This window comes from Drosophila simulans, chromosome 3R (genome assembly GCF_016746395.2).
Source record: "Drosophila simulans strain w501 chromosome 3R, Prin_Dsim_3.1, whole genome shotgun sequence".
In the NCBI taxonomy this organism is placed as follows: Eukaryota; Metazoa; Arthropoda; class Insecta; order Diptera; family Drosophilidae; genus Drosophila; species Drosophila simulans.
The window spans coordinates 12,284,872-12,300,661 of NC_052523.2; the positions used below are offsets into that span (position 1 = coordinate 12,284,872).

A 15,790-nucleotide genomic window follows, 5' to 3' on the forward strand; every position below is an offset into this window, starting at 1 on the left:
CTTGTACAGCGCTGACATTTATTTATTTTCCTTAATTTCGCCGTATTAATCTTCCAGGAAACACACATTAAACAGAACACCGAGATATGGCACGTCCCGATCTTGAGCCCTGCGCTCCAAAGGATGGCCATTAAGGGGCCAAGGGGTTCTGGTCGGGGTCGGGTTGGGGTTGGGGTTGTGGTTGGGGTCTCGATCTTGGCTTGACAATTTGCATTATGCCGGCGATCGATCAGCGATCGGTGAAATCCAACGGACAATAATGAGCAATGGATGGAGATGGGAGGGCAGGCAAAGAGAAACTCAAACTCAAGCTGAAACTCAATTAAAATCCGAAATAACTTCGAGACGAGACACAGCTAATTTAGCCAAATTGGATTACTTAATAAACTTTATGGGATAAGTAACAATAACAACAACAACGGGCAGCCAGTTGTGGTGCGTGGTGCTGGCCATAAAGTGAATGCGGCGTTGTTGTTGGCATTATTATTACTATATCTCTTTTTTGGGGCGCGCCGCATAACAAACCTTTTGAGGCATTCGAAAATCAACAACAACAAAAGCGAAGCCACGAGGCAAAACAAGTTGTACAAACATATGTATGCCCGATATATGTATAACATCATCAACAGCCAACAACTTACCAAATTGTGTTTTAATTTCCAAGAATTATCAGCAAGGGATTTCATTCCGATTTCGGCTTTCGTTTTCCCTCCGTCCCTTTGCGCCAGTGTGTGTTTTTGTTCTACAGAAACATTTGAAGAGTGATATTGGATAAAGGAGGCCAGCAGATAAGCCCCCAATCCAATATGCAGGGGGCGTGCCCCAGCCCCATTATTAATTACAGTTCCCGCTCGCGATGGGCCGTGTATCTTGAATCTGGAGTTGGAATCTCGAAGTTTCCATCAAAGGTGCGTGTTTGCTAAGCAAACAAGACTCGCCATTAGCTGAAAGGTTTATGGCTAAAGCCGCGATTTCGATCACCGATGAAACATATAATTTGCCGGCTCTGATTTATGACTATTGCAATTGCAAGCTTTGTGATTGCAATAGATACCCCCCCCCCCCCCCCCAAAACCCCCCCGATTTCAATACTGGCGGGGGACCTTTGACAGAGTGCCACAATTTAGTGCTGTTAACAGCTAGTAATTAGACTCGTTATGTCCGTTAATTAGCCATATCAGCCGGACCAATCTAGTTTGCAGTTTGCCCATTGCAATTAGCCACTGCATATTCATTAGGCCACATTCGATAGCCGATTTCTGTTAGCTGATAGCCGATTTGCCGATAATGAAAACTGCGCTTATATACCGCCACGGTTTTCGCATAAATTTGTGGTTCAATAATCATAAATTTGGCTTTTAGATCATTAGCACACCTCGAGTGGCTTGTTAACCAGTTTCCAAAGCCACCCCAACCCCCAAAAGCCCCCGTTCAGCATCCACCCCCGCCCCTTTGATCTCGCACGAACTGCGCTCAATTAAATTCTACAATAAAACACGATTTGCATTTTAAATTGTGCAATTAAAATGCTTATGAAATCTATAAGAAATAACGATCGCTAAATGCATTTTATAGCCACCTCCTTCAGCTATCCCGCTCTTTTCAGTCGCGGCCGCTCCCCCTCAATCCCCTTTCCCTGCGCACCTGTCACCATTTCCAGTGGACAGAAACAGCAACAACAATGTTAAATGTCACACGCTAATTAATTGACGGCGCATAATTTTTCACTCTGTCACACAGTGGGACGAACTCAATTAAAAGGGGGCGGATATGCCAAGGCTTAAACAAGAAAAAATAAGCTAAAGTAAAATATTGTTGAAGCAAAGTAAAGCTGGAAGAAAAGTTAAAGTTCACATTCATAACTCATAACAAAATTGTTTAAATTATTAATAAAGTAAATCAAACAAACATTTCTCTTTCGATTTCTTTTCATAATGAATATTTTATATTTTATATGATAATATTCGTGTGTGTTTCTTACAATCATGTTGGCTTAGGAAGTAGTTACTAGCAACTAGGGCTTTATATTAGACGGCTTTAAATAATATCCAGCTGCAGTTGAGCGACTCTAGAGGTTCGTGCTTAAGACTAAACATAAATAAATGCTAGATCGTCATACAATATACAAGAATTATACAATAGCTAGTGCATCGAGTACGATTTGTTCTGAAGAATTCACTAATTAAAAGTAATGTCATGAATATTTACAGGCTTAAGTCATAATATTTGTACAGTTATAGTTGGTGGTGTCTAGCCTAGGTTAATTTTTTAGGGTTTCTTTTTTGCATTTGATATTTGGGAAAGAGAGGAAGCAACTTGCATTCTTTGAGCTCTACTCAATCTCGAAACTTCGCAAGGATTTGGCACGGATCTTGAGAGAGAATTGTGGATGGAGAGGAAGGGTCTCTTAATACTGCCCTATATACACTTAGCCTAACGCCTTGGGATCGCTCTAAGAATATATCACAACAAAACAAACTATGTTACTCTCGCCGAGATTCGACTGGGAACCCTCGATAACTGGAACTGGACTGCATTCGCCAGGATAAGGAACTCACGGACCGCCGCAGGACTATCTCCTGGCCGCTTCTCTCAGTGGCTGGCGTCCAGCTCGTGCTCCTCATCGCTGGGGCACTCGTCCATCTCCATGTCGATCAGTTCGTCGTCGTCCTCGTCGCCGCTGCCGTTGTGCATATTCCGCTGCGATCCTCCCTCGCCACCCTTCTCGTCCTCCTGCTGCATCCGCTTATGCTTGGTGCGTCGGTTCTGGAACCACACCTTCACCTGCGTCTCGGACAGATTGAGGTTCTGGGCCAGGGCCTTTCTCTCCGCCCCCACCACGTACTGGTTGCTCTCGAAGGCGTGCTCCAGCTTCAGCAGCTGCGATGGCGAGAAGGCGGTGCGGATGCGTTTCGGTTTGCGGAACGGGGGCACCAGGAAACCTTGAAAGAAGCAGAGAAGAAAGGGTTTCGGTTAGTCATCGGTATTTAAGGTTATAATTTACAGCGATAAATTAGCAGTGACAATATATTGCAATTATAAGAGACTCAAATTTAAAACATATTAGCATCTGTCATTTCTGATTAATTATATGAATATTTAAAGTTTTTGGTTTTAAGATTTTTCTTTTTTCCCTAAATCATTTTTTTTCGCAAATACAGAATCATTCTAAAAGATACTTACTTCCAGGGAATCTGTGTGGGAAGATCCTTCCATGACGGCTGAGCAGCCACGGGTACAGCTGATAGCTATCCCTGGCCATGCCCGGATTGGGCATGAACTGGGCGTGGGGCGGCAGGCCGGCGGCAGCAGCGGCGGCGGCCGCTGGACCAAGGACATGACCTGCCTGCAGGGCGGCGGCCATCTGGAACTGGGCGGCGGCAATGAGATGTGGATTGTGCTGGGGCGGTAGCTCTGGAGGAGCGTTGATGTACGGCGGCAGCGCCTTGATGTCCGGCAAGCCGGGTTGACCTTGCGGCATCGGTGGTCCTCCGGGTCCCATGGGAAAGGGGCGAACGAGTCCAGCGGGCGGCATGCCCGGCATCATCATGGGTCCAGCTCCTCCGGGATGCATCATGGCGGGCTTTGGATAATTCGGGGGCGGCTGCTGCTGTTGCTGCTGTGGCGGTGTAGCATGTGGACTGCTGATCAGCAGAGTGGGCGAAGATGAGGGCTGCGAGGACTGGGGGCTCACGGACTTGGGAGGCGTGTGCGGTGGCTGGATGCGCTGGGCGGGATTCTCGGCCTGCTCCATGGCAGGTGGTGCAGGTGAGCGTTCCCGCTTGAGGGAGACGGCCATCTGGGGCTGCTCCGTTTCGGGGGAGAGGCGTGTCTGCAGCGGACTCAGGCCGCTGGCCATGGCGGCATTGTGGTGCAGTCTCTGCAGCAGCTCCTGAATATCCTGGTGGCTCTTGGGTGTGCCCTGATGTTGCTGCTGCTGCATGAGGAGGTGCTGGTGGAGCACATGTTGCTGCGCAGGAGATAGATGCGGATGCGGATGTGGTGCCTGCAAATGCTGCTGTTGCTGCTGAGCATGCGGATGCGGATAGGACAGTCCGTGGGCAGGAGGAGCCATCAGATGGTGCGGGGGAGAGCCTGGGATCAAGGTGAGTGTGGCTGGTGGCGTTTGGGGCGGCGAACCGGGCACATTGCGCTCGCCGGGCGGCGGACTCTGGGGACCGGATAGCTCGGGCGTCGAATTGCCGCCGGCGGTGCTGACATCATTGCCCACAATGGACTCGATGCTGAAACCGATCTTCTGCTTTGGTGTGGGCATCATGACGGCTGCAGCGGCGGTGGGAACCGGCGGAATCATCTTAGTCATAAATACGGCGGTTAGTTCGGCTATGTTGGCGGCTTTTTTTCGGGGGTTTAAACACGGTATTCTGTTTTCTAATCCTCTGGGAAGTCCTTATTTGTAACTCTCTATGTTTCGTTGATTTTCTCACACTAAGCGACGCATTGGAGACGCTTTTATATATACGTATAGTTACTATATTAATCACACACACACTCGGGTTGTCAAGACTTGTGCGCTACTGCGATCGACGCGTTCGTTTTTCTTATTTTTTTTTGTCGGAAGACGGAGAATATAGACGTGTGCTCACGACGACGTTCGATGTCTGAATAAATCCGGTAAGCCCGGCAACACCACCAAGTGTGCGCTACTCGAAGAGAGCTGCGCTGCGGCGAGTCTTCTCTCTTCGCCAGTACAGGCCAAACCAGTTTATCGAGCCAGAGCGGGAGGCACTGTGCTTGGTGTAGTATGGCCGTCTTCTTCGCGCGCGCCTTGTGGATTTTATCTACCCTGCAGATATGGCCTAGCTGCGAAGGAGCGAGTGAAATGGCTGCTTTCCGAGGGGCGGGTCCAGTTCGGTGCGCTGCCTTTACCGAATTTTCTGCATATGGCTTCCGTTCAAATAGCCACCACTATTCGGCTTTGTTGTTGCTCTTGGCCTTTGTGTAATTTGGCTTAAACTGCCATTCATAGTTCTTGTTTTTGCGGTTGCATTTCTGGGCCGGAACGAGCGCTAAATGGAAATCTAATACCAGGTGGGCAAAATGTCTCTGTTTGCGGACTCTGGCCAAATTTGCAGGAAGTTCGAAAAGGGTTTTCGAGGCTTACAGAGGATGTGCGTTTTAAATATTTCCCTTGCTCAGGGGGATTTACTGGGGAATTTTGGTTGTGCAAATTTATAGTTTAGCAAGGATTTGTTGGACGCTCTTTATATATTTATGCATAAAAGTAAAGAGTATGAATTATAAGTATTTTGTTATTGGTGTTTTTAAAGTTCGTAAAACTCATCCAAGGTGTAAAATGTATAATTTAAAATACTTATTTAATTGATGATCTTATATATTAACTTTTCCTATTTTAAAACGTCTCGGTCTTCGTACAGCTGAAAATCCAGTCCACATTAGCAATTCCACACCACGAATGCACTTCAAACTTGCTGTTTCCATAAATCATCTACGAATCTCGATCGGGACAGTTTTATGAAATGTGCTACCGGGTTTATTTTTCGCTACGATTTAAATGTTAATTTTCGGACATTACACTTTTTTTTGGCACACGACAAAGTTTGCATAATTTATGTAGTGTCCGAATCGCAGTTCCAAATCAAAATCAGAGCAGGTTCATCAATTGTCGGGACGTGCCAAAAGTCTCACTTCGATTCCTCGGTCAACACTATGATTTCCTATCAATCCCCAAGAGTTTTTCAAAAACAATGGAATAATATTCGGTAGTGCTATTTTCACACTCTGTTATCAGCCGTAGCCGTCAAATTCGTCGCCGGATTTCTAAGATTTATGGGCTAGGAATCGCGAGAGCACAACAACAGCTTGTGAGGTAGATTAAAATCTATCAAATTTTTATGGCCGCTAATTAAGCCACGCATATTTACCCATCGCTTTCGGTTCGAATCGACGCAAGGCATAAACAACTTTCGAGTCCATTAAAGCGTAATTATGTTGACTAATGGATTTTGATTACAAGGCGAAATGCTGTCGAAAGTTCAGCAATTTTTAGCTGAGTCGGTTTAATTTGCGGTCTAATCTGCAAAACGTGTGTGTAGCTAATTCGATTTGAAACTCGCCATCTGAGCTTTAGTTTTGATTTTGTGAAAGCTTATAGTAAATAACTGTGAAAGGTAAATCATTCGAGTAATAATAATAATAATAAATAAATATGTTTTTAAGTCTATAATTTCATAAGCAAAACCATTTTGATTTTACCTTCATTATAAGAACTAAAATTATTATTTAATATTAGAAATATTATATTAAATAAATAAATAAATATTTAGAAATAAAACTCTTTCTATTTAATCAATTGTGGTTAGAAGATTCCTTGCAATCAGACACCCATTATTTCGACGAATTAAGCATAATTGAGTTGGAAGAAAACGCAATTTACCTTGTATTTTCGGTAATTTCACACGCCCACCGAGCTGAGGACCTCGCCGCAGGAGCTCCAGGACTCGAAGGACCTGCAGCCAGCACAATCGTGCTGCTAATGAGCGAATAAAGATATCCTCTGACCACTGGACCAGCGGCAGTCAAGTGGCCAACTGGAGGACTCGGCAGTTGATGACCCCCCGCCAGAGTTCGCAAAAAGGAATGAAAACCGTAAAAAATGCAGCCAACAAAGGGCACAAATGCATTTATTAGATGGAAATAAAGAGGAACACAATGCAGCAGCCCGAAAGGTGTCAAAATCAAAAATTTTCAGCCTGCAAACAATTCCACAGAAACCGAGGCACAGCGTGATGCAATTTCACCTATTCGAACCTCCCTCCATCCAGAAAATAAATCTACAGTATGCCGGTCCAATTCCCGATGCCAGTTCAGCTGAAAATTGGACGGAGAAAAAAACAGCAGTTTCACTTTTTGTCTTTTCGTCGATTTTGTTTTTTTTTCTGTTTATCTCGCTGGGAAAACAATGGAAAACGTGGCAAATTTTCCTTTGTTCGATTCGATGGCCAGAAATTGTTGAGTAGCAACAAAACAAGGCAACAGAAGACGAGAAAAATTGACTTTAATGATGATGAGTTGGCGTTTAGAGTGTGCGTTTTGGATTCATTTGAATCGAGTGTGTTTTCAGACCCATTTTCTCGGTTTTCCCAATATATATACTTTGTGTTTTTGGCACAATCTCGGGGAAAACTCGATGGGGGAGCGAAGCGTTTAAATGTAATTAATTTCTGGCAACTCGATTGAGGGACAAGCGCCATCGCTAACTGCTTTTCCAGGAATACCATCGATCGATTTCACAGCTCTGCGTTATTTTCATATTTTACCCAAAACGCCGATAATTTGGGCGCTTGTAAATCCACGCGACCCCAGAAATTATGATGGATCGGCATCGACTTTTGTGGCCACATTTTCACGCGGTTTTCTTGGAGGGAATGGGAAAATTGGACTTGGTAGCAACTGACTGACGTTTTCGGGGGCAGGGGGGCGTGTCAGCCCTAAGAACATCAAACAACTGCACAGTGATGAGCCTGCCTTTTTCCAGGAAAACGAATTCCAGAGGAGCCCAAATCCCATTTGGAGAGAATAGCCCAGAAAAGGGTGCATCAGACCGAAGGATCGGATCATTTGGAATTTCAGGCACGACATATCGGAGCCAATCAAGCTAGAAGTATTTCGAGTTACCACAAAGCCGTAAAATCATATTAAAACACAATTTCTGGTCCAGCACCGCGGTAGCGGGCCAAGATCATAAAACATTTATATCTAATCCTTGACAATCATAAAAATTACACAAACGACACGATGCAGTGCAGGAAAAATCTGACAAGGGCCAAGTGCCAGCGGCGAAAAAGAAATGTTTAAAATGTCGGAAAAGTGCTCGAGAAAAATAAGAAAAGGCGGGCGGTGTGTAGAAAGCGAATAAACAGTAGTCAGGGAAATGTCATAAAAATGTCTGATTTCTCCTTGAAATCCCCGCAGCCCCAAAACTATGCACTGGAAAAAAATTCAATAGGGGTTCGGAAGAAATACTTGGTTGAAATTTATACAGTTTTATGTTTTCTATTAAAATAAAAAATGAACTTTGTTGATTTATGTGCTTATATCGTGTATCATTGAATTGAATTCATTATTCCTACATATGTACTGTGGTTGTACTTACACTTATTTCTCACACTGTATCGCCTCCGCTTGGTACGTGTGTGCAAAACAGTGGAAAATAGTGGAAAACCATTCCAAATTCGAGGCATTTTTATGACACTTTCCGTAACGGGCATTCGAGCATGGCCAGCAGAAGGACAGCCAGACAATCCTTTTGCGGGCATAAAAAATAGTTGGTAGTTGCCGAAATAAAATCAACGTAATGTTTATGACTTTTCACCGGCGCTGGCCCAAGTACCCCCCCACTCTCCTGCTCGTGATGGAACTCCTCCTTTGACCTGGCTGGTTGACACTTTCGTTTTGGTAATATTTTGGCTGACAGGCACTTTTGTTCGTGTGTCATTATCGTTTTGCCCAGATACGGATGGTCGAGCGGGATTTATGAGCAGGCGACATGGAACGATTAGATCGAAACGATACAAGGACCTTTGTACAGTGAGGTCTTGAGATTTAGTTGTTAGAGATAGTGGAGAAAATGCAACGAACTATATCCCAACATGTATGTTCTCAAGATAGTATACACAACTAGAACTAAATATCTATGGTCTAAATACCCATTAAATTCAACCAAGACACATTATCATCTTTATCGTTAATTTCTCCCGAGCTAAGTAGATTCCGAGCTCGAATTCCTTGGCACCAGCTAAACGAATTCGAAATCCCCCGGATCATCTTATAACCGCTTGAGTAACCCCCAGAGACCTTTTGAGCGGCCTTCGGCAAGTACCGCCCTCTTGGCATTCAACACCTCGCCATCCACATCACACATATGCCTCCCCACCCATCAGAATGATGGCCAAACCAATTACTCTTCTCGTCCTTATCGCAGATCTTTGCCCCCCTCCACACACAGTGAAAACATAAATATACTCCCCCGAAATTTTCCCCCTGGCAAACACTTTATAAATTACACGCCCACACTTGTCGACTCCACCAGCAGTTGAATAGCCCCCTCCCCAACCCCTGGCCACATCGAAACTAATGATGACAGCCAATAAAAAATTCCAACAAATGTGTAAATTTGTAGAAAAGCATGAAAGCCAAAAAACGAAAATTTCATAAAAATGTAAATTTCCCAAAAGAGCGGAGTGGAAAGCGGAAAGGGAGCAATGGCATATACGGTAGGGATAGGATATGCGGACATGGTCGACTGACTGGCAAAGTAGGAAACGAGAGGGAAGTGCAGGGAAAGGGAGGGTTTGGGAACAACAAATGAAATAAATTTGTGCATGTTACTCGAAAATGTCGCTGCCAAGCGAAAGCCAAAAAAATAGGAAATGGTTATGGATCTGGGGAGTGGGAAATGGGAAATGGTAGATGGCAATTGGCAAATGGCAGGGGTTGGCCTGAGGAGGGGTTGGATGTACCTACATGGAGAACTTGGCGGGGTGTCCTGGCAGATGACTCAATTTACACGCAACGAGCTCTGTAAATTGCGCCTCATTTCGTTCGCGATTCTTCCTCCGGCAGTTGGGCGAATGTCAAATGTAAGGAGGAAAATGAAATGTATATCCCAGATTTCCTTCCTCCAAAAAGCATCCCATTCATTCAGCATCCCCGACTGCCTGCCCTCCGAAAATCCAGCTACAAATTGCCAAACCTAATAAAAGCGAAATTAGCTGAAGAAAGGAGCGATAACGAGGGTTGATTTGTGAGTTGTGCTTTAGCCAAGTGGATGCCGAGGGGGTAAGTTCATTTTGCGGATGTGCACTATAAATTAAAATAAATTAATTGGCCATGACTCTGAGCGGATAGAGTTGTCTAGCTATCAGAGTGTTCTACATTTTTGCTTCAACTTAACAAAATTCGTATCTTAAATAGGAACTTATATCTTCAATTTATTGAAGTATCTAGAAAATCAAGTAAGGTAGATAGATAATATAGATAGGTATATGAAAGCTTATGATTTAGTTATATTATCTATGGTTGTTAGTGATCAATGACAAATTCCAATTGATCTATTTTCTAACGAATGCGGTTCTCATAACTTTGAAGTGTTTGTGCTTGCATTGAGGCCATTCCCCTCCCAACGTCCCATAATTGTGATGAGGTTGTGTCGCCGTTTTCCCAGCCCCTTTTCCCACTGGAAACCCAGTTACCAAGAGAGTCTGGGCCTTGAGCGTTGGTCGTTAAACAAATGAATTGCCATAAGAGCCGGCTGATTGCGATGTCGTCCTAGATGGGCTGCCATAATAAGCTGCGGCTGGGTGGCGCATCCTGATTGGATTCAACTGACTGCCAGCTGTCGGCGGGGCAACTGCGATTATTATACGTACATTACGGAGCTTGCCAAACGCAACGGAGACTTTCCGAGCCGCATCATTACGGAACTCCGTTCTGCAGCCGGAGTCTGCCATTATTATGTGCCATTTAAATAATATTCGCCTTCATGCTGCGACAATGTCGCCTGGCACGTTTTCGAGAGCTTGTTGCCACCACCACCACTAGCCCTTGGAACTTCCAGAACTTCCCCTTGCCCAACTGGGTAAACCCACCCCGAATTCGAGCCTCATTGTTTGTCGTCTGTGCCATTTTTCACAGACATTTGCTGCGCATAATCAAGGCACATCATCAGCATTTGATTGCGACAAATAATGCCGCCACTTTGTGTTTGTCCCGCGAGCGTCTGCCAGCACTTAAGGGGTGGTGCTTCAACCCCCAGCCTCCCGTTTTCCGCACCCCACACCCCGCTCGGTAGCTCCTGAAAACGCGAAAATGGCCGACTGACTGACTGGAAAGATTATGGCAGGCGCAAATGCAAACGCGCGCGTGTTAAATTAAAAGGATTTGTGTTTTGATTAAGTGCACGCACAGCATTCAAGTGCATCGCGAAAAAAAAGAATAAAAGGGTGGGAAAATCTACTGGAAAAGGGGTTAGTTTTTAATGGACTTGGGTATGGGGTTGCCAATTAATAAAAGAACTGGATGGCAAACAAAGCTGGAATGTGCTGAATTATACGATAAAAGTAATTAAATATTTAAAATGGAAAAATGCTATGGAGAATACTTGATCAAGATTGGTGAGATCCCTACATCTGGCTTCACTATATCTATAACATTTCCAAAATACCAAGAAATGGCCAAATCACAATGTCTTTAATTAGATCCCTTGCGCAAAGCTAATCCCAAACAACTGCAAACATTGCAACATAATGGAGTGCAAATGGAAACCAGAACTACCTACATGACTTCAGTGGCCTGTCCCATACGGTAGCCGTCTATCAGATCAGCGAATCTTAACTGATCCAACAATGCGATAATGGAACATATATGAACTTCGGGCCCAAACAAGCCGACAAACGGTAACTGGATCAGCAGAGGAATCAATCCCAAGGAGCCCAGGGCTCAACAAGACAATGCCAGCTGATCTCAGCCACTGGTTGGCCAGATTGCAGCCGATCTCACATGTTGATCTTGTTACAAAAGTCAGAAGAGGTCCGAGTCCCGGAACCCCGCCACGGGTGCGGGTGTTCCTCCAGAGATTTTCCAGTTTTCTATTCTTTGCGCCGCTGCAGAAGCGGAAAGAGGCAAAAGTTAAGCCACAAACATACAAGAGGATCAAAACGGATTTAAATACAAAGTGGCAAATAATGAAGTGTACGCACAGGGACTGGGAGTGCTGCAAAGGTGCAAGATTTCCCAAAAACCAGGGTGGCTCCGGGTCCGAATCCTCTTCTGCTCATCACGAGTGCGTGTGGAGTTGGCTTATTAAAGTTATAATTAAAATATGTCGGCCTGCATGCGTTGATCTTGGGCGGATTCCAGTTTCCCGCCTGCCTTATGTTTCTATGAATTTAATTATAAAAATTCCCTGATAATTGTTTTTGTATTTAAATTTTAATGGGTTCACACTATTCTCTTCGCTCTGCCTGCTTGACGAGAACTCGTGGAAAAGGGGTTGCATTTGAGCCTAAAAACTCTTCAATTAGTTGTTTGCAATTTCATGGGTGGTTCAAGCGGAATTTGATGTCTAAAGCCTAATCTTTGAACTTGCACCTAATAAAGTAAAAAGTATCTCGAATGTATGTATGTTTATTTAGGAAACTATAAAGTTACTTGTGAACTTCTTTCAAGATCGTTTAAGTTTTATTTGCATCATACTAGTAAATATTATTTGAAAACCAATTAAAATCATACTCAATGAGTGTACTCACACTCCATATTCATAATGATATATGTACCCATCAGACCCCTGTTCAATTGACGCCCCTGTTCTTGTACCCTTTTCAAGGGATTCGTGTGAGGAGACCTTCGTGTGCACATAGCGCGTCATTTAAATTTATTAGGATTACGAAACAAAAAGTCAACAAGATGACAAGAATCGAAGTGAACGACTTGAGCACCCCTGAAGTACCCGGAGCTACTGGGGCATTGTTTCGCCGAAAGAATAACCCCAAACAGGCAGGGAAAATAAGGATAATACAACTCATATGCGTCCATTATTAGATGAGTGAAAGATGAACAACCATGGCAAATGGAATGTATGTATGTAGGGAAGTTTCGGCCCGATGGCCTCACATACTTGACTTAATTTAAGCCAATTTAATGCCCATTGACCGGGCGAGGATCACACACAAGTGAGTCCAGTATTCCTGATCCGTAATTGTTTTGAGAAAAATCATTGCACACACACCAACACACACGCACACACTCACATGTGGCATTATCCGGGTCTTAGCTGTGGGAAAATTGGAACACCCGCAAGTCGCTGACTTTTCAGGGATCCGATCCTGCGAGGACTCCTCAACCACTTGAGCCCATGCACTGCGTAATCCGGAGTGCTCCTGTTTTTCGATGGCCTCCGATTGGTTCCGAATGTGAACAGTAGCTTCGTTACGGGCGTTTTGCGCATGCCATTATCTAATTTGCCCAGCATGTGCAGGCGGCGGCTTGCTTTCTTCTGGGAGCGGCTTCTTTATGCTGGTTTCTTTTCAACATTTTGTTGTGCCACTTGGCCGTGTAATTAGATTTGTGCTACTTTCCACGGCGGCCCCTCAGATCCGAGCGATCGCGCCGGCCTTATCAATGCAAACGCCCTCTGCGATTATTATGATGTCTTCGCCACTGTCAGCATTATTTATTGAAATACTTTTTATTAAAGCTAATTGGCCGACAAAAGACGCGGCCCGTGCCGCTGTCTTCGGCCTCGGAAAACAATCAAAATGCCTCCGCATAAAATCAAACAATTCCGGGGCATTCAGTTCGGAGCAATTCGAATCAATTCGATGTCACTCGATTGCATGCAATGGGTGTCAATGCACGTTTGGGTATTTCTATGCACTCTGGAAATAAGTTTGAAAATAGTTGGAATCTCAGCAGAGGCATATGAAACTATCTTATAAGTTGTTGGTCACGAAATAACTATATCAGCAAGAATATACATATATGTAGGTATTATGAAGAACATTCATTTGATCATTTATCTTGTTATTTCTCGCAGTGTACATTAGAGAGTCGAGCTAGTCATGTGTTTAAAGCGATTTAAGCATAGCCAGCGGGCAGTTTGTGATTTTTAATCAGCTGCCACTTGCCAAGAGATTCGGATTTGGACTCAGATTCAGATTCAGACCCCACACACGAGACGAGACGAAACGAGACGGGACGAGTCCGAGTGCCTAATTAAAATTGATTTGATTTCTCTGACACTTTTCAGCTCGAGTTTTGTTTTCGAATCGGAATCGGAGTCGCTGTGGAATTGGGACTGGGCTTGGAATCAAAGCCGCATTGTTCGTCACGCCACTCGAACGGCGGAGATGACTGAGATGACTGACAGTTGGTCGCTCAGAGAGCCAATCATTTGCCCAATCGTTTCAATTTCACATTTTGATTGATATTTCTGCTGAAACCGATACAACCCCTGACTTTTGGTACCGCTCCGCATGGAGCATAGAGCTAATTAAGCTTATCCGTGGCCGGCGCTAAGCTCATAATTATACAAGAGTCCAGATTGGATGCTGATGCTGAAGAGTATCCGATGCCGATGCCGATGCCCAATTCCACATACAGTATAGCGATGCCCATGCCAATGGGTTGTCATCTGGGCCATATATCTTGTTATGGCCACGGCGCATGCGCGCCTCGTCAATTAGTTTGGCTGTCAAAAAGATGATGAACTCGTTGCTTGATGAGGGTTTTCTTTTCTTCCCGAACACCGGAGGATCCGCCGAGACTGTCCAGTGACTTATCACAGTTTCGAGCGAATTACGACGCGTCGCAGTTATTTTTTAATAGTTTTGCCAGCACTCGTGTGGTTTTCCCTCCTTCATTTGGCATTCCAGAAATATGAGTAACTCGACGCTCTGCGCCATATTATGTTTTTTTGTTTTTTTTTTGGGTTAGTTTGAGGTCGTTGGATAGCATCCGATAGACGTGTTTATAGGCCCGTCTAAGTGGCTTCTTCGGCGGTGGTCCGCCTCCGGCGTCATGTCGTTGACATTTGCGACAAATGGGCTGACGCACGTCAAGTATCCAAGTATCTGTGCCGTGTGTGTGGTCCACTTAAGGGGGTGTACACTGTACACCATACACCGTACACGTTACAGGGCATCGCACAAAGGTCCAAGTGTAGCTTGTAAGTGACTCAGAGATGTCGCGCAAAAGCCATCGCGATTTAATCAACTCATTAAGGTCAGCACATAATTTTAATTGTTTTTCATAATATCGCTTATTTCGTGGCGCGGCGGCTGTCATCAAAGGCCGTGTGATTTCGCGGAAATCGTAGGACAGATAAGCCGGGCATAATTGGCGGCTAGTTAGCTTTTTAGTTGGTAAATTTCAGCGTTAGTCGGATGGTTTTGTAATCGCTGGTGTTTCGTTTGGGAGGTCATCTGCATGCCATTATAAATATATTTGTGCCACCGCAAGATTTCCCTACTAAAACTGTGGGAAAACTCTGCCAGCGCTCGTTGCATGATTAATTTGGGCATATTTTTAGGCACGAACGCTCCACTTTGGGCTGCCCTGCTCCCCTTAAAATATTTGTGCATTTATTTATTTGTTTACTCTGCGCTTCTCATGTCCATTGCAAGCCGCAATTAATTACAATTTTTATTGCGGCGACCTGAGGTTTTCCATTGTAATTTATATGGGAGAATGCCGAGGAACTTCTTTGATGGCTTCGATCTCCACGCGTTGCAAGTGCCATAAAATGCATGAGCTATTCGATGCATTCGATGCGTTTTGATGAAATGTGAAAGGCAATTACTCAATTGCATTTTATTAACTGAGAACATTTTCCGGCTCGCTTTCTTCGTAAATGATTTGGAGCATTTGTTTTGGGTCCATAATGAGCAGGAATTTTCGTTACAGAGGAGGCTTGCATGAGAATAAAGCCGAACCCTTCAGTAATTTCTAATTTGATTTAATGGAAATTAACTCTTGTGGGTTTTCTGTGAAAGGTGGTAATAAATTGGAAAAATAATAGGTGATTCAATGTAATAAATTTGGTTGGTAAATAAGTGAAGCATGAGATTACATGAAATGCCATAGATATTCCTTGTAATCATATATTCAAACTTTGTCAAAAATTAAATCCAAAAATGTGCAATCTTATCTGTACATTTTTAAGTTCGCCCAATTCGCCTTGACCTGTGCAAAATCTTTGTTAATTGCGCAAAGTGAACAGCCCATTGACACCTGGGCTTGAACCCCCGGC

The 15,790-nt window shown here is 44.3% G+C and overlaps 1 protein-coding gene across 1 annotated transcript; it reads right to left on the reverse strand.

Annotated features, from left to right (window-relative positions):
• Positions 1-1,922: 1,922 nt before the first annotated feature.
• On the reverse strand, positions 1,923-4,686 carry LOC6728163 (homeotic protein empty spiracles). The gene is made up of 2 exons (XM_002103477.4): positions 3,184-4,686; positions 1,923-2,942 (listed from the first exon to the last, which is right to left on the reverse strand). Exons 1-2 carry the CDS (start codon positions 4,322-4,324, stop codon positions 2,593-2,595), a joined length of 1,491 nt encoding a protein of 496 aa, XP_002103513.1. The 5' UTR covers positions 4,325-4,686; the 3' UTR covers positions 1,923-2,592.
• Between the last annotated feature and the right edge of the window lie 11,104 nt (positions 4,687-15,790).